The sequence below is a fragment of the Pseudophryne corroboree genome, chromosome 6 (genome assembly GCF_028390025.1).
Source record: "Pseudophryne corroboree isolate aPseCor3 chromosome 6, aPseCor3.hap2, whole genome shotgun sequence".
NCBI classification, from domain to species: domain Eukaryota; kingdom Metazoa; phylum Chordata; class Amphibia; order Anura; family Myobatrachidae; genus Pseudophryne; species Pseudophryne corroboree.
Genome location: NC_086449.1, coordinates 356,330,421 through 356,348,483, shown reverse-complemented (window position 1 = coordinate 356,348,483; position 18,063 = coordinate 356,330,421). Strand labels below are relative to the sequence as shown.

Genomic DNA, 18,063 nt, shown 5'->3' with positions numbered 1-18,063 from the left:
TTATGGCCTGCTTTGTATACTAGACACCGGATTTACCTCTGATTTTTTATATTAGACACCACACCAAAATGGTCTCTGCTTTGTATACTAGACACCAGGAGGGTCTTTGCTTTGCATACTAGACATTAGATTGGTCCCTGTTTTGTATACTAGACACCATCATGTGCCCTTTTTTTTTTTTTGCTTTGTATACTAGACACAAGTATGGTCTCTGCTTTGTATACTAGACACCAGAATGGTTCCTGCGCTGTATACTAGACACCTGAATGGGATCTGCTTTGTACACTTGTACCCAGTATGGTCCCTGCTCTGTATACTAGATACCAAAATGGTCCATGCTTTGTATACTAGATTCAAGAATGGTCCCTGCTTTGTAAACTAGACACCAGAATGGGCTCTGCTTTGTATGCTAGTCTCAAGAATGGTCTCTGCTTTGTAAACTAGACACCAGGATGGGCTTATCTTTGTATATTAGACAACAAAATTATATTTGCATTTTAAATGCCAAAATGAAGTCGAGGACAGGTGAAGGTCTGTCAAATTATAAGAGCAGTCAACATTTCTTATAGCAGTCACAATTATTCCTTCTATGTTCCCTGCCCTGCCTGAGGCTTTATGTTTTCATATAATCATGAAGGTTTCAAGGCCCCAATATTTTACTGTCTCAACAACCAATTAGTATAATTTTCACTGATAACAAACCTCCAGTGTAAATTATAAAATACAGTTCATCTGATTTTTCAACAGGCCAGACTAACCTTTCATCCTGGGTGAAAACAATTCGTAATTTTCCTGCACCTTGGGCTGAGCTAATAACGGAAAACATTATCATCACTGTCCCCTCTGATGTAATCCGCACATTAGAGAATCCAGAAGAGCTGTTATCTCAGTGGGATAATATTATGATGGCAATAGTTGACCTTGCAATGATTCCTAAATGTCTGCGCCCTGAAAGAATTGTGACAGATGTGCAGATCTCAGCTGGTAAGAGGCAGAAGTTTATTTGTAAAACATTAAGATCAGACATCATGGCATTCTTAGTAAATTACATGTCTTAATATGCTTTCTGGTTAATTATGCTACATGTAGAAACACAGTGTTCATTGTTTCTACCATCTGTCATATAATTGTTAATGTATGGCTTATCTCTATTTCTACAGGTTGGATGCATGCTGGATATCCAATCATGTGTCATCTAGAGTCAGCAAACAAAATAACAGACCTTCAGAATATAAAGACAGATGGAATTTGGGGGCCTGTACATGAACTTGGACACAATCAACAACAGCATGTGTGGGAATTTCCTCCTAACACCACAGAAGCCACATGCAACCTATGGTCTGTATATGTACATGAAACAGTGTTTGGAATCCCAAGGGATAAAGCTCACCCATCCTTAAATCCCAAAGAGAGAGATGCTTGTATCAAGAATTATTTGAAGAATGGAGCTAAATTGGAAGAATGGAATGTATGGACTGCTCTTGAGACTTATCTTCAGGTATGACAGAAAGTAATCCACAGAATAACACCTACCCAAGAACGCACTGTCCTATTCATGACCAATGATATGTTATCAGTGTTACTCTTACTCTAGAATGAGGTTGGCTAGATTAGGTCTCCATAGTCTTCATTTGTGTGAACAACACTCGCTGACATTTGCCTACATGAGAAAGCCCTGTTATAACCCATTCCGCCTCTACTGTCGTAAGTGTAGGTGCAACTGAAATGCAACCGATTCTGTATCACCCTCACTTGTATGGGCACATATTTGTAGCACAATGAGAATTGAAGCAATATATTCTGCAAACAAGTGCCCGTTCGTCTATTCATCAACCCATTTAAAACTATGAAAGATCCAAGACTAGTATGAGCTAGTTTATAGTATTGGTAAAATGGGGTGTTGGCCATTGTGTCAATTGGATTATTGCAGCCTTCCAAGCCCTTCCACCAAGCACATTTCCAGTGAGTAGATGGATGCATGCTGCTGGTCTGTGCAGCTATTCCGTAATGCTGACACATCAAGCACCTGGATATCATTATTATATATGGTTTAACACAGCATACAGAATCTTCTATGGAATGTAACTGTGTTGCAGTTATTGTGCAACCAAGTCAGAGGCATGCACAGCAGCTTTCAATAAGGTGTGAATACGTTTTTTCTTTCAAGATGAGCATTTATCCATAAATCCTTATTCCATCATCCTTCACCACAAATTCTCTTTCATTATCCTCGTAATCATTCTCCATTATCCCCTTTTAGCCCCATTACTCATTAATCCACACTCATCATCATTTTAAAAGGAACTCTCATCCTCTATCAATCATTAGCCCCTTATTCTGCGTCATTAACATACATTTATCATTGTTCTCCATATACCAATTTCACAATTTTCATTCATTAACCATCCCATCCTCAGAATGTTACCAACCTCTCTCACTCACTGCGACAACTTCCTTTTTAATTCAGCATCTACTACTGAATAAGCTCAATTTGTTTTTTCCCCCTTTTTTTTTCTTATATTGTGTCTATAAAGAATAAGTAGCACTTGGTGATTTATATTCAGTTTATGGTGGTAATCCAATTAGGTGTGAGTTTGAGAAAGTGAGTTTCGTTCATGAAACTCGCCTACAGAACATTGCATGAATGTGCATACACGAGAAATGCGAGATCCAGTTAGAAATGGCAATTTGTGGTACAGATGTGTCCTCTTACATCCTTGTTCTGTGCGCTATAAGTCGCGTTACATATAACTTGGTAGCGCCGAGCGTCTCTTTTTGCTATTTTTTCCCCACACCAATGCGTCTTAGACACAATATAATGCAATAGGATGCACATTTTATATGCAAATGCAGTCGCAGTCACACACACAACATAGTCATGCTGCATATCATTTTAATCAACAGAAGCTGGCCTGTGTGTCCTATTGTATTACATTGTATCTAAGACGCATTTTCACAGAAAGAAAAATCACAAAAGCACGCTCAGCACAACCGAGTCCCGCCACGTCATGGTGCAATTTGAAAGGTTGTTTAGCGTGATTGCATCAAGGATGTAAGAGGACACATCAGTAAATGGCAAGGTTACATGACTTTTCTACAAATGCAACCTGGGAAAAGTGCATCAATAAGTGGGAAAACAATCCTGGATCCCCAAAAAAGTGACAACTGAAATAGCAGAACCATATAAAAGGCCGTTAGTGGCCATAAGCAAAGTTTATTTTTAAAAGGTGTCAAATATTAGATTATTTTTGCACGTTTTATTAATTGTTGAAAATGATAGCCAGCAAGTGTTTTTTCATCAAATGAAAATATTTCCAGCATTTGAGCATACAGAAAAGTGTCTGTGCTGTAATGTTTCAGTGCTTTTATACTGTAATAGTTTGTAAAATGTTGGAATAAACACTTCTACCTCTCATCTGCAAGATCAAACATCTGTCACATCAATACAATATCTCCATGTACTTGTTTCACATCATCAATGTGTGCCGGCATTTGTAACATGTACGTATATCCAGTATAATGGTGTATCTTATTTGTTTTTTAGTTACAAGAGGCCTTTGGCTGGGATCCCTTCAAACTCCTTTTCTCTGATTACCAGACATTGTCAAATGTCAGCAATAACAAAAAGGATAAGATGAATCTTTGGGCAGAGAAGTTCTCTCAAGCTGTCAATAAGAACCTGGCCCCATTCTTCCAGGCCTGGGGGTGGCCGCTTGAGGAGACTACCAGCAACAAACTGTCCACATTGCCCATATGGGAGGAAAATCCCATGAAGATGTATGTTAAATCAATGTAAAAACATGAATTATAGCAATTTATACATTCACCTGTTATTGCGCTTTAGTGAAATCTGCCATTTATCAAAATACTGAAGATACTTTGTCTATAGCTTATGGTTCTTCACATAATGGGGCTGATTCAGTTCCTGATCGCTAGGCTGCGTTTTCTCCCAGCCTGCGATCAGATCTGAACTGCGCATGTGTATGCACTGCAATGCGCAGGTGCAATGGACTGCAGCAACAGGTATCAACGGTCATCGACTGGATGGTGCAAAAACTCCAAACGCATCGGGCGATCGCAAGCAGATTGACAGGAAGAGGGCGTTTGTGGGAGGCAACTGACTGTTTTTAAGGAGTGTCTGGAAAAATGCAGGCGTGTCCTGGCGTTGGAAGGGAGGGTGTCTGACATCAAATCCGGTCCCGGACAGGCTGAAGTGATCACAGCGGATAAGTTCTAGGCTGTGTAGAGACTGAACAGAAAATCAGTTTGTGCAGCTCTGCTACACATGCGATCGCACACTTGCACAGCTAAAATACACTCCCCATGTAGGCGGCCACTATCCGATCGCAGGGCTACAAAAATCACTGCCCAGTGATCAGGTCTGAATTACCCCCTATAATAATAGTTTTACTATGCATAAAGAAGTAGTTATATTATTTGGTGAGGATTCTGTTCCTGTGGATTTACAGTAAGTACTCGTGATAGAAATGTACAATTGTTTTTTATTTCCATTCTTTATATACCTGCTTGCCAAATCTTGACATTTAATTGTTTATGTAACCTCTGTGATGCTTCAACACTGTATCTACACTATGACCTATGTTTATGCTTCAATAAAGAACATTTTATGAGAAAAAAAATACTGAAGATACCTTGTCTATAGCTTATGGTTCTTCACATCATAATAATAGTTTTATTATGCATAAATAAGTAGTTTTTTATTTAATGAGGATTGTGTTCCTTTGGTTCTAAGTTAGGAGTCCTTAAAATTATACGTGTGATAAAAACGTACACGTGTTCATAGGGAGAGAGACAGTGGCCAGCAGGCAGAGTGGTTAGAAGATAGCCACCAGGGATCTGACACCGAAATGCAGTTTTGTTTTTTCTATTAATTTATTGATCTTCACCCTAAACGAATATTTTTCACTTTGGGTGACTTTATTCTTTAACAGGACTGTAGCTTGCAGGGAGCTGGCATAACATATATTGGGTGACCCTATTAAGGGATATATAATATGGTACTTTGTCTAGAATCACAAGTATGTCACCTGTATATCAGCGTGGACTAGGAAGGGGCAGAATATACACGTAGTAGTGTATTCTATGCACCCATGCTGGGTTATCTGAAAAATTCAAAAGTACAGGCATAGACATTACTGAACATAGCCGCACTAAGGCTAAAGGGTAAATGAGACACTTGTATTTAAAGAGGGGGAAGACATCTGTGCATGCTTCACCAAAAATCGCCAGTCTAAACCTGGTCTATTATTCTGGCGATTTTTGGTAAGGTTTTGTGTGCAAGTGAAAAAATCGTAAGCCATTACATTTGCGATTTTCGGAAAATGTGCTATTTTGCGGTAAAAATCGCACGTTTTCCGAAATCGCACCCTATTACATTTAGCCTATGGGGTCGGATGTAATGCAGTGCGAGACAGCCGAGCTTCAAGATTCCGGCCGAACTTGTTTGCAACCTGGTTTGCCTTGTAAATGATTGTCGCTTTAAAAAAACGTACGAGTTCAGACGGAATCTTGGAGTTCCGGCAGTTTCGCACTGCATTACATCCGGCCCATGGACTCTGAAGTGAAAAAATCATGAGTAGACACAAATGGAACACCAACCAAAAGTGTGATGTGTCCAGGGCAGCCATCACAAATTGTGGTGCCTGGGACTGAAAAAATATGCAGGGCTCCCTTCCCAGAGTGAAATATAATGTGGTGCCTGCCCTCAGTGCATGCGCAGTAGCACAGTTGGGGGGGGGGGGGGGGGGGGGAGGAGGGGCAAAATAGTTAGTAGTGTGCCAGTTATCCCAAGTGTCTCTCCAGCTTGCCAGCACCCAATTCTGTCTCTCCAGCCAGCCCCCCTTTTGCCTCGCCAGCCACAGCCAGCATCCCTTGTCTCTCTAGCCAGGCCCATTCTGTCTCACCAGCCAGTCCCCTTCTGTATCCCCCTTCTGTTTCTCCAACCAGCATCCCCTTCTGTTACATCAGTCCCCCCTTTTTATCTCACAAGCCAGCCCCCCCCTTCTGTTTTTCCAGCTCCAGCCTCCCCTTGTGTCTCATTAGTCCCCCTTCTGTATCCCACTTGTTTCTTCAGCCAGCCAGCCCCATGTCACTCACCAGCCCCAGCCTGCCCCACCACTTGCCTTCCTCTCACAGCTCCTCACTTGCCACAGCTCCTCTCTCTTTCACTGGAGCAACATGACGCCATGATGTAATGTGCGACAGATGCAATAAAAAAAATAAGAATTTACTTACCGATAATTCTATTTCTCGTAGTCCGTAGTGGATGCTGGGGACTCCGTAAGGACCATGGGGATTAGCGGCTCCGCAGGAGACTGGGCACATCTAATGAAAGCTTTAGGACTATCTGGTGTGCACTGGCTCCTCCCCCCATGACCCTCCTCCAAGCCTCAGTTAGGATACTGTGCCCGGACGAGCGTACACAATAAGGAAGGATCTTGAATCCCGGGTAAGACTCATACCAGCCACACCAATCACACCGTATAACTTGTGATCTGAACCCAGTTAACAGCATGATAACAGAGGAGCCTCTAGAAAAGATGGCTCACTACAGCAATAACCCGATTTTTTGGTAACAATAACTATGTACCAGTATTGCAGACAATCCGCACTTGGGATGGGCGCCCAGCATCCACTACGGACTACGAGAAATAGAATTATCGGTAAGTAAATTCTTATTTTCTCTAACGTCCTAAGTGGATGCTGGGGACTCCGTAAGGACCATGGGGATTATACCAAAGCTCCCAAACGGGCGGGAGAGTGCGGATGACTCTGCAGCACCAAATGAGAGAACTCCAGGTCCTCCTCAGCCAGGGTATCAATTTTGTAGAATTTTACAAACGTATTTGCTCCTGACCAAGTAGCTGCTCGGCAAAGTTGTAAAGCCGAGACCCCTCGGGCAGCCGCCCAAGATGAGCCCACCTTCCTTGTGGAGTGGGCATTTACAGATTTTTTGGCTGTGGCAGGCCTGCCACAGAATGTGCAAGCTGAATTGTACTACAAATCCAACGAGCAATAGTCTGCTTAGAAGCAGGAGCACCCAGCTTGTTGGGTGCATACAGGATAAACAGCGAGTCAGTTTTCCTGACTCCAGCCGTCCTGGAAACATATATTTTCAGGGCCCTGACAACATCTAGCAACTTGGAGTCCTCCAAGTCCCTAGTAGCCGCAGGCACCACAATAGGTTGGTTCAGGTGAAACGCTGAAACCACCTTAGGGAGAAACTGAGGACGAGTCCTCAATTCCGCCCTGTCCGAATGGAAAATCAGATAAGGGCTTTTACAGGATAAAGCCGCCAATTCTGACACGCGCCTGGCCCAGGCCAGGGCCAACAGCATGACCACTTTCCATGTGAGATATTTTAACTCCACAGCTTTAAGTGGTTCAAACCAATGTGACTTTTGGAACCCAAAAACTACATTGAGGTCCCAAAGTGCCACTGGAGGCACAAAAGGAGGCTGTATATGCAGTACCCCTTTTACAAACGTCTGAACTTCAGGGACTGAAGCTAGTTCTTTTTGGAAGAAAATTGACAGGGCCGAAATTTGAACCTTAATGGACTCCAATTTCAGGCCCATAGACACTCCTGTTTGCAGGAAATGTAGGAATTGACCCAGTTGAATTTCCTCCGTCGGGCCTTACTGGCCTCGCACCACGCAACATATTTTCGCCAAATGCGGTGATAATGTTTTGCGGTTACATCCTTCCTGGCTTTGATCAGGATAGGGATGACTTCATCCGGAATGCCTTTTCAGGATCCGGCGTTCAACCGCCATGCCGTCAAACGCAGCCGCGGTAAGTCTTGGAACAGACAGGGTCCTTGCTGGAGCAAGTCCCTTCTTAGAGGTAGAGGCCACGGATCCTCCGTGAGCATCTCTTGAAGTTCCGGTTATCAAGTCCTTCTTGGCCAATCCGGAGCCACGAATATAGTGCTTACTCCTCTCCATCTTATCAATCTCAGTACCTTGGGTATGAGAGGCAGAGGAGGGAACACATACACTGACTGGTACACCCACGGTGTTACCAGAGCGTCTACAGCTATTGCCTGAGGGTCCCTTGACCTGGCGCAATACCTGTCGAGTTTTTCCCAACGGTTTATAATCATGTGGAAGACTTCTGGGTGAAGTCCCCACTCTCCCGGGTGGAGGTCGTGCTGAGGAAATCTGCTTCCCAGTTGTCCACTCCCGGAATGAATACTGCTGACAGTGCTATCACATGATTTTCCGCCCAGCGAAGAATCCTTGCAGCTTCTGCCATTGCCCTCCTGCTTCTTGTGCCACCCTGTTTGTTTACGTGGGTGACTGCCGTGATGTTGTCCGACTGGATCAACACCGGCTGACCTTGATGCAGAGGTCTTGCTAAGCTTAGAGCATTGTAAATGGCCCTTAGCTTCAGGATATTTATGTGAAGTGATGTCTCCAGGCTAGACTATAAGCCCTGGATATTCCTTCCCTGTGTGACTGCTCCCCAGCCTCGCAGGCTGGCATCCGTGGTCACCAGGACCCAGTCCTGAATGCCGAATCTGCGGCCCTCTAGAAGATGAGCACTCTGCAACCACCACAGGAGGGACACCCTTGTCCTTGGTGACAGGGTTATCCGCTGATGCATCTGAAGATGCGACCCGGACCATTTGTCCAGCAGGTCCCACTGGAAAGTTCTTGCGTGGAATCTGCCGAATGGGATTGCTTCGTAGGAAGCCACCATTATACCCAGAACCCTTGTGCATTGATGCACTGAGACTTGGCTCGGTTTTAGGAGGTTCCTGACTAGCTCGGATAACTCCCTGGCTTTCTCCTCCGGGAGAAACACCTTTTTCTGGACTGTGTCCAGGATCATCCCTAGGAACAGAAGACAAGTCGTCGGAACCAGCTGCGATTTTGGAATATTGAGAATCCAATCGTGCTGCCGCAACACTACCTGAGATAGTGCTACACCGACCTTCAACTGTTCCCTGGATCTTACCCTTATCAGGGAATCGTCCAAGTAAGGGATAACTAAAATTCCCTTCCTTCGAAGGAATATCATCATTTCGGCCATTACCTTGGTAAAGACCCGGGGTGCCGTGGACCATCCATACGGCAGCGTCTGAACTGATAGAGACAGTTCTGTACCATAAACCTGAGGTACCCTTGATGAGAAGGGTAAATTTTTTACATGAAGGTAAGCATCCTTGATGTCCCGAGACATCATGTAGTTCCCTTCTTCCAGGTTCGCAATCACTGCTCTGAGTGACTCAATCTTGAATTTGAACCTCTGTATGTAAGTGTTCAAAGATTTTAGATTTATAATCGGTCTCACCGAGCCGTCCGGCTTTGGTACCACAACAGTGTGGAATAATACCCCGTTCCTTGTTGCAGGAGGGGTACCTTGATTATCACCTGCTGGGAATACAGCTTGTGAATGGCTTCCAAAACTATCTCCCTGTCAGAAGGAGACATCGGTAAAGCCGACTTTAGGAAACGGCGAGGGGGAGACGTCTCGAATTCTAATTTGTACCCCTGAGTATCACCTGAAGGATCCAGGGGTCTACTTGCGAGTGAGCCCACTGCGCGCTGAAATTCATTGAGACGGGCCCCCCACCGTGCCTGATTCTGCTTGTAAAGCCCCAGCGTCATACTGAGGGCTTGGCAGAGGCGGGAGAGGGTTTCTGTTCCTGGGAACTGGCTGATTTCTGCAGCCTTTTTCCTCTCCCTCTGTCACGGGGCAGAAAAGAGGAACCTTTTGCCCGCTTGTCCACGAAAAGACTGCGCCTGATAATACGGCGTCTTCTCATGTTGAGAGGCGACCTGGGGTACAAACGTGGATTTCCCAGCTGTTGCCGTGGCCACCAGGTCTGAAAGACCGACCCCAAATAACTCCTCCCCTTAATAAGGCAATACTTCCAAATGCCGTTTGGAATACGCATCACCTGACCACTGACGTGTCCATAACCTTCTACTGGTAGAAATGGACAACACACTTAGACTTGATGCCAGTCGGCAAATATTCCGCTGTGCATCACGCATATATAGAAATGCATCTTTTAAATGCTCTATAGGCAATAATATACTGTCCCTATCTAGGGTATCAATATTTTCAGTCAGGGAATCCGACCACGCCAACCCAGCACTGCACATCCAGGCTGAGGCGATTGCTGGTCGCAGTATAACACCAGTATTTGTGTAATACATTTTAGGATATCCTCCTGCTTTCTATCAGCAGGATCCTTAAGGGCGGTCATCTCAGGAGAGGGTAGAGCCCTTGTTCTTACCAGCGTGTGAGCGCTTTATCCACCCTAGGGGGTGTTTCCCAACGCACCCTAACCTCTGGCGGGAAAGGATATAATGCCAATAACATTTTTATCAGTTGTTATCGGGGGAAACCCACGCATCATCACACACCTCATTTAATTTCTCAAATTCCGGAAAACTACAGGTAGTTTTTCCTCACTGAACATAATACCCCTTCTTGGTGGTACTCGTATTATCCGAAATGTGTAAAACATTTTTCATTGCCTCAATCATGTAACGTGTGGCCCTACTGGAAGTCACATTTGTCTCTTCACCGTCGACACTGGAGTCATGTCGGCGTCTATATCTGCCATCTGAGGTAAAGGGCACTTTAGAGCCCCTGACGGCCTATGAGACGTCTGGACAGGCACAAGCTGAGTAGCCGGCTGTCTCATGTCAACCACTGTCTTTATACAGAGCTGACACTGTCACGTAATTCCTTCCAACAGTTCATCCACTCAGGTGTCGACCCCCTAGGGGGTGACATCACTATTACAGGCAATCTGCTCCGTCTCCACATCATTTTTCTCCTCATAAATGTCGACACAAATGTACCGACACACAGCACACACACAGGGAATGCTCTGATAGAGGACAGGACCCCACTAGCCCTTTGGGGAGACAGAGGGAGAGTATGCCAGCACACACCAGAGCGCTATATATATATACAGGGATAACCTTATATAAGTGTTTTTCCCCTTATAGCTGCTGTATTGTTTATACTGCGCCTAATTTGTGCCCCCCTCTCTTTTTTTTAACCCTTACTGTAGTGTAGTGACTGCAGGGGAGAGTCAGGGAGCTTCCCTCCAACGGAGCTGTGAGGGAAAATGGCGCCAGTGTGCTGAGGAGATAGGTTCCGCCCCCTTATCGGCGGCCTTATCTCCCGTTTTTCTGTGTATTTTTGGCATGGGTAAATGCATCCATATAGCCCAGGAGCTATATGTGATGCATCTTTTGCCATCTAAGGTATTTTTATTGCGTCTCAGGGCGCCCCCACCCAGCGCCCTGCACCCTCAGTGACCGGAGTGTAAAGTGTGCTGAGAGCAATGGCGCACAGCTGCGGTGCTGTGCGCTACCTTATTGAAGACAGGACGTCTTCGGCCGCCGATTTTCCGGATCTCTTCAGGCTTCTGGCTCTGTAAGGGGGCCGGCGGCGCGGCTCTGGGACCCATCCAGGCTGGGCCTGTGATCGTCCCTCTGGAGCAGTGGCGGTTCTTGCCACGGGCAAGCAGGACTTTTGCCCGGGGCGCCGCCTTCCGGAGGGCGCTGGCGCCATCCGGAGGGTGCCGCACCGTGGCAAGATCCGCCACTGCTGCCCGCTGTGTCCCCCGTCCGCCTCCGCTGCCCGCTGCCGTCCCCGGCGCCTCCTGTGAAGGGAACTAGACGCTATGCGTCTAGTTTCCCTTCGTGGAGAGTAACTGCTGAGCGGTGCGCGATGACGTCATCGCGCACCGCACAGCAAAGGTCCTCTCCACGAAGGGAACTAGACGCATAGCGTCTAGTTTCTCTTCGTGGAGAGGACCTTTTGCTGTGCGGTGCGCGATGACGTCATCGCGCACCGCTCAGCATTCAAGCGGCGCTTTCAGTGTACAGGGGGCGTGACTCACCACGCCCCCTGTATTAGGCCACGCCCCTTTCCTGCCCGGGGCGCTCTGCGCCCTTGAACCGGCCCTGCTCTGGAGCTAATGTCCAGTAGCCTAAGAAGCCCAATCCACTCTGCACGCAGGTGAGTTCGCTTCTTCGCCCCTTAGTCCCTCGATGTAGTGAGCCTGTTGCCAGCAGGACTCACTGAAAATAAAAAACCTAAAACTAACTTTTCACTAAGCAGCTCAGGAGAGCCACCTAGTGTGCACCCTTCTCGTTCGGGCACAGAAATCTAACTGAGGCTTGGAGGAGGGTTATGGGGGGAGGAGCCAGTGCACACCAGATAGTCCTAAAGCTTTCTTTAGATGTGCCCAGTCTCCTGCGGAGCCGCTAATCCCATGGTCCTTACGGAGTCCCCAGCATCCACTTAGGACGTTAGAGAAAATATATTATTCACAATGATGGTATGAGGCAGCAGTGACGGTGGCAGAAGGAGGCGGCAGGGGCATCACGACCAGCGTTGGCAGAGGTCAGAGCTGGCAGTAGTAGAAGCCAGCGGCGGGTAGGCCCCCTCTCTCTCCCCGAATGTCCGAACCTGAGACAAGATTCCCGGTAGTCCTCACTGATGGCGACCCTGGATGTGTTCACACTTTTTTGCAAAAGAAATGCCATTTTGGCACTATGTCAAAAGAATTAATAAAAGATAGTATTGTATGTGACATACATATTGAGTCTATGTACACACAATTGCATAGTGAAATAGCACTTACATTAGAAGCCATTTTCAACATATGCATGCTGAAAGAGCAATCTGAGAATGGTACAAAGTACTTAACATTATAAGTGCCTCCATTACATCCTTCAGAGGATACATGAAATTAACCTGAAGCTAAATCCAGATAAATGCCATTTCAGGACAAATGAGCAAGAGTGTCAATCTTGATCCCAGGGCAACATGAGCTATCTGTCACAAAGAGCCACAAGAGGGCACACTTACACTCCAACATTTCCTCACATAATTATTTCGCTTGAACAGCTAAAGTACTTACTGTTTATATTCTAATGGTACTATCAGCTGATGCATGCCAGCATAGACACATCAGCGTCTGCCTCTGGCCGGAGAAGCCACTTGTTTGTGCTTCAAGGGCCCTAATTAAAACAGAGACATGATATGCTCAAATTAAAAAGGATCTCTTCAGCCTTTAGCCATCATAATCATTAACCAACACTTTCACAACTACATTTCAACCCCTTTCATTCTAACCCTTTGACCCAGGCAATTGCCGGCTAAACCCGGTTCTTGTGTCACTGTGAAAGGGTTTGCCTGGGTTATTTGTGTCGGGTACGCAGCCCAGGTAATTACCAGGGTTGTTTTCCGTGGACCAATCTGGATATGCTGTGAGAGGGATGGATACGTTAAAAGGAGCTCCTATTTTAATACCCCTGTCACACCAATGAATGCACCAGGAAATACTCTAATAGTGACCATGGTTACAAACCCGGCACACATAAGCTGAGCCGATCTTTTCACACTGACACACGAGTCGGGTTTACCCGCCAGTTTTGCCCAGATCCCTGCCTCGGTGTGAATGGAGTAAGAACATGGATGAAACCATGTTTATTATTCTGACTCGGACCCAGAATTTAGGTATGACAGGGGTACTGTATTACTGTATTTCCACCCTGTGATAGCAGAGTGTCACGATCCGGGTATCTGGACGCCATTACTTACCCTTCAGATGCCTCCTAAGGCGGGCTCAGCGTTCCAGGACCAGATTCCGCTGTTCCTGAGTTTCCACATGCAGAGTGTCAGAGTGGTGTTTTCATCAGCCGCGGCCTCCGCTGTGCCCGCGTGGTTAAATGTGCATCTATCAGCCTGGCGTCTCCTGTCTCCAGTGGCCGGCGCCGCCATTACTGTTTCCCAGACCACATGGATTACAAACCAAACTTCCCTCCAAGTGTCTGCATGGGCGCAGCCATCTTGGATTCTGTCATCTGATCATTTCCACCAATCTGCTGTTTGTATTGTTGATTTGCATAATTGCCTAGCCAACCCCTTCCTTGCTGCAGGTATAAGTAAGCTGTGCCTGAGCAAGGAAGACGTCAGTGCTTTGGTTGTCAAACCTAGTTCCTGTTTGTCTCTCTTCTATGATTGTCTTCCAGGTTCCAGCTCCTGTCTCAAGACTTCCACCATAGAGACCCGCACCAGCATTCCACCTGCGGTGTAGCCTGACTCTCCAATCCATTGTGGATTCATCTGTTTCCAGCTACAACACTACCTGCTTCCAGCCTCAGCTTCCAGCAGAATACAGCTTCCCTTAAAGGGCCGGTGTCCTTTCTACACTTTACCACTCTCCACCGGAATTATTATTTCTCCGCTCTCAAGTTCTACATTTCAGTTCACATTTCATCGCTCCCAAAGTTCATTTATTATTTAACTGGTTCCAGCCAGTATCCACTCCGTGCTAACAACAGTCTGGTTCCAGCCAGTATCCACAGCAGCTGTTTTACCTTCAGCAACCCAGCTCTTCCTGGAACACCAGCTGGTACAATCCTGGGTTATCTCCATTGCTACAGCCGGGCCTGGTAAGGACTTTCCATCTAGAAGATCATAAGAACTATCTCACACTACCAGTGCCCTGTGGCTCCTGCCATGCTGTAGTACTCAGGAACTGTATTTATTCTTTGCTGACTTTTACGTTTTCCTTTATTGCTGCTGTGATGCGGAGTTGTCATAATAAACATCATTGACTTTTATCTAAGTTGTCGTGGTCACGCCTTCGGGCAGTTATTATTCATGTTACTTACATGTCCAGGGGTCTGATACAACCTCCCAGGTTCCGGTACATCTCAGCCCCTACAACTGAGGCTGCCTCCCGTCAGCTCAGGCCCTCAGTTGTGACAGTAAGCACTGACCTAATGAATCCAGCCGGAGACCAGGATCAAGCGGCCAGGCCGATGCAAGAACTGGCAGCCCGACTAGAACATCAGGAGGCTGCACAGGGCCACATCATCCGCTGTCTCCAGGATCTCTCTACTCGGCTGGATGGGATTCAGACCACTCTCCGTGGATCAGGCGCGTCTGGTGCGTCAACCACAGTGACTCCAGCTATAACCCCACCCACCTTACCCATTCCTGCTCCACGTCTTCATCTTCCAACGCCAGCAAAATTTGACGGATCTCCAAGATTCTGCAGGGGATTTCTCAACCAGTGTGAGATTCAGTTTGAGCTACAACCTGGCAATTTCCCCAGTGACCGTACAAAAATTGCCTACATTATTTCTCTTCTCAGTGGCTCAGCCCTCGATTGGGCATCACCGTTATGGGAGAGGTCCGACACCCTGCTATCTTCTTACACTGCATTCGTGTCAACATTCAGGCGCATCTTCGACGAGCCAGGCCGGGTAACTTCAGCTTCGTCTGAGATTCTCCGTTTACGCCAGGGATCACGTACTGTAGGACAATATCTTATACAGTTCCAGATCCTGGCATCCGAACTGGCATGGAACGACGAGGCCCTGTATGCTGCATTCTGGCATGGTTTATCCGAGCGTATTAAAGATGAGTTAGCTACCAGAGACTTACCCTCCAAGTTAGATGAGTTAATCTCACTTTGTACGAAAGTTGACTTACGTTTCAGAGAGAGAGCAACTGAGCGTGGAAGATCATCTGCTCCAAAATCTTCTGCTCCTCCTCCTCGCCAACTGTCACCAACTAAAGATGAACCCATGCAAATTGGCCGTTCCCGTTTAACTCCTGCTGAGCGCCGAAGACGTCTCTCCGAGTTTCTCTGTTTGAACTGTGCAGCTCCGTCTCACACCATTAATGCCTGTCCCAAACGTCCGGGAAACTCCAAATCCTAGCTCGCCAAGGAGAGGGCCGGCTAGGAGTAATGATCTCCTCTCCATCTCCTCAAGATTGTAACCTCCCAGTCTCGCTTCAAGTTGCTCAACGTTATCAGAACGTCATTGCCCTCCTGGATTCCGGAGCAGCTGGGAACTTTATTACCGAAGCCTATGTTAAACGGTGGTCCCTACCCACCGAGAGACTTCCTTCGTCCTTTTCCTTAACTGCTGTGGATGGCAGTAAAATTTTTGATACAGTTATTTCTCTAAGGACTCTACCAGTTCGTCTGAGAGTGGGAGTTCTTCATTCCGAACTTATTTCACTTTTAGTGATTCCAAGAGCCACACATCCTGTGGTCCTGGGCCTTCCATGGCTCCGTCTTCACAATCCTACAATTGATTGGACGACTACGCAAATCCTGGCATGGGGTTCCTCCTGTACTAAGACATGTTTGTTTAAAGTGTTGCCTGTCTGTTCCTCCTCCCCCAGGTCGTCTGATGTTCCACCTCCTCCATATCAAGATTTCACGGATGTGTTCAGTAAAGCTTCTGCTGATATCCTTCCCCCTCATAGAGAATGGGACTGCCCGATTGATCTCGTTCCAGGGAAGGTTCCACCTCGAGGCCGAACTTATCCGTTGTCTCTCCCCGAGACGCATTCTATGGAGGAATACATAAAAGAGAACCTAGCAAAGGGGTTCATTCGACCTTCTTCTTCTCCAGCCGGCGCAGGCTTCTTTTTTGTAAAGAAGAAAGATGGTGGTCTGCGGCCGTGCATCGACTACAGAGGTTTGAACGACATTACCATCAAGAACCGCTATCCTTTACCCCTGATTACTGAGCTCTTTGACAGAGTTAGCGGAGCTACCATCTTTACAAAGCTGGACCTGAGAGGTGCATACAATCTCATCCGGATCCGTGAGGGTGACGAGTGGAAGACCGCATTTAACACCCGTGACGGACATTATGAGTACCTCGTCATGCCCTTCGGATTGAGCAATGCTCCAGCTGTCTTCCAGCATTTCGTCAATGAGATCTTCAGAGACATTCTATACCGTCATGTCGTGGTCTATCTAGATGATATCCTCATTTTTGCCAACAATTTAGAGGAACATCGTTTCTGGGTAAAGGAGGTTCTGTCCCGTCTCCGTGTCAATCATCTCTACTGCAAATTAGAGAAATGCGTCTTTGAAGTCAAGTCCATTCCGTTTCTAGGGTACATTGTGTCCGGTTCCGGACTAGAGATGGATCCTGAGAAACTACAAGCAATCCAGAATTGGCCAGTACCCTTAACCCTCAAAGGGGTCCAGAGGTTCTTAGGGTTCGCCAATTATTACCGAAAGTTTATACGAGACTTTTCCATCATTGTGGCGCCTATTACTGCTTTCACCAAGAAGGGTGCTAACCCGTCCAAGTGGTCTGAAGAAGCCATGCAAGCTTTTCATCTTTTAAAACAGAGGTTCATCTCTGCACCTGTCCTGAAACAGCCTGACGTCGACTCTCCTTTCATCTTAGAGGTGGATGCCTCCTCCGTTGGAGTAGGAGCGGTGTTATCTCAGAGGGCTAAAGATGGTCATTTACATCCTTGCAGTTTCTTCTCACGGAAGTTCTCCCCAGTGGAGCGCAACTATGCCATTGGCGACCAGGAGTTGCTAGCCATCAAGCTCGCTCTAGAGGAGTGGAGATATCTGTTGGAGGGAGCTTCTCATTCAATCACCATCCTTACAGACCACAAGAACCTTCTATATCTAAAAGGCGCACAATGTCTCAACCCTCGTCAGGCCAGATGGGCACTTTTCTTTTCCAGGTTCGACTTTAAACTCCAGTTCTGTCCGGGCTCTCAGAATCGCAAGGCCGATGCCCTTTCCCGCTCATGGGAGCAAGAAAATGAGTCAGAGTCTTCAGACAAGCATCCTATTATAAATCCGTTGGCATTCTCCACGGTAGGGATGGACTCTACGCCCCCATCAGGGAAAAGTTTTGTGAAGCCGACACTAAGGAAGAAGCTCATGCATTGGGCCCATGCTTCCCGTTTTGCCGGACATACAGGTATCCAAAAAACCCTGGAGTTTATCTCTAGGTCCTATTGGTGGCCAACTCTGAAAAAGGACGTTTTGGAGTTTATTGCATCTTGCCCAAAGTGTGCTCAACATAAAGTATCCCGCCAGTCGCCTGCGGGGCAACTGGTTCCACTATCTGTTCCCCGTCGACCATGGACCCATTTGTCGATGGATTTTATTACAGATTTGCCCATGTGCAACAAGTTCAATACCATCTGGGTGGTAGTTGACCGGTTCACCAAGATGGCACACTTCATTCCTCTCACCGGTCTTCCGTCAGCTTC

At 46.6% G+C, this 18,063-nt stretch overlaps 1 protein-coding gene across 2 annotated transcripts in view; it reads left to right on the top strand.

The window, feature by feature from the left end:
• The window catches only part of LOC134932305 (TRPM8 channel-associated factor homolog), an 88,421-nt gene extending 83,787 nt beyond the window's left edge, over positions 1 to 4,634 (top strand). For both annotated transcript variants that reach the window (XM_063926620.1, XM_063926619.1), the window contains 3 exons: positions 748 to 984; positions 1,161 to 1,498; positions 3,545 to 4,634. In XM_063926620.1, coding sequence (XP_063782690.1) covers positions 748 to 984; positions 1,161 to 1,498; positions 3,545 to 3,796 — 827 coding nt within the window. In that variant the 3' untranslated portion in view covers positions 3,797 to 4,634. The remainder of the gene's footprint in view (positions 1 to 747; positions 985 to 1,160; positions 1,499 to 3,544) is intronic.
• The last annotated feature ends 13,429 nt before the right edge of the window (positions 4,635 to 18,063 follow it).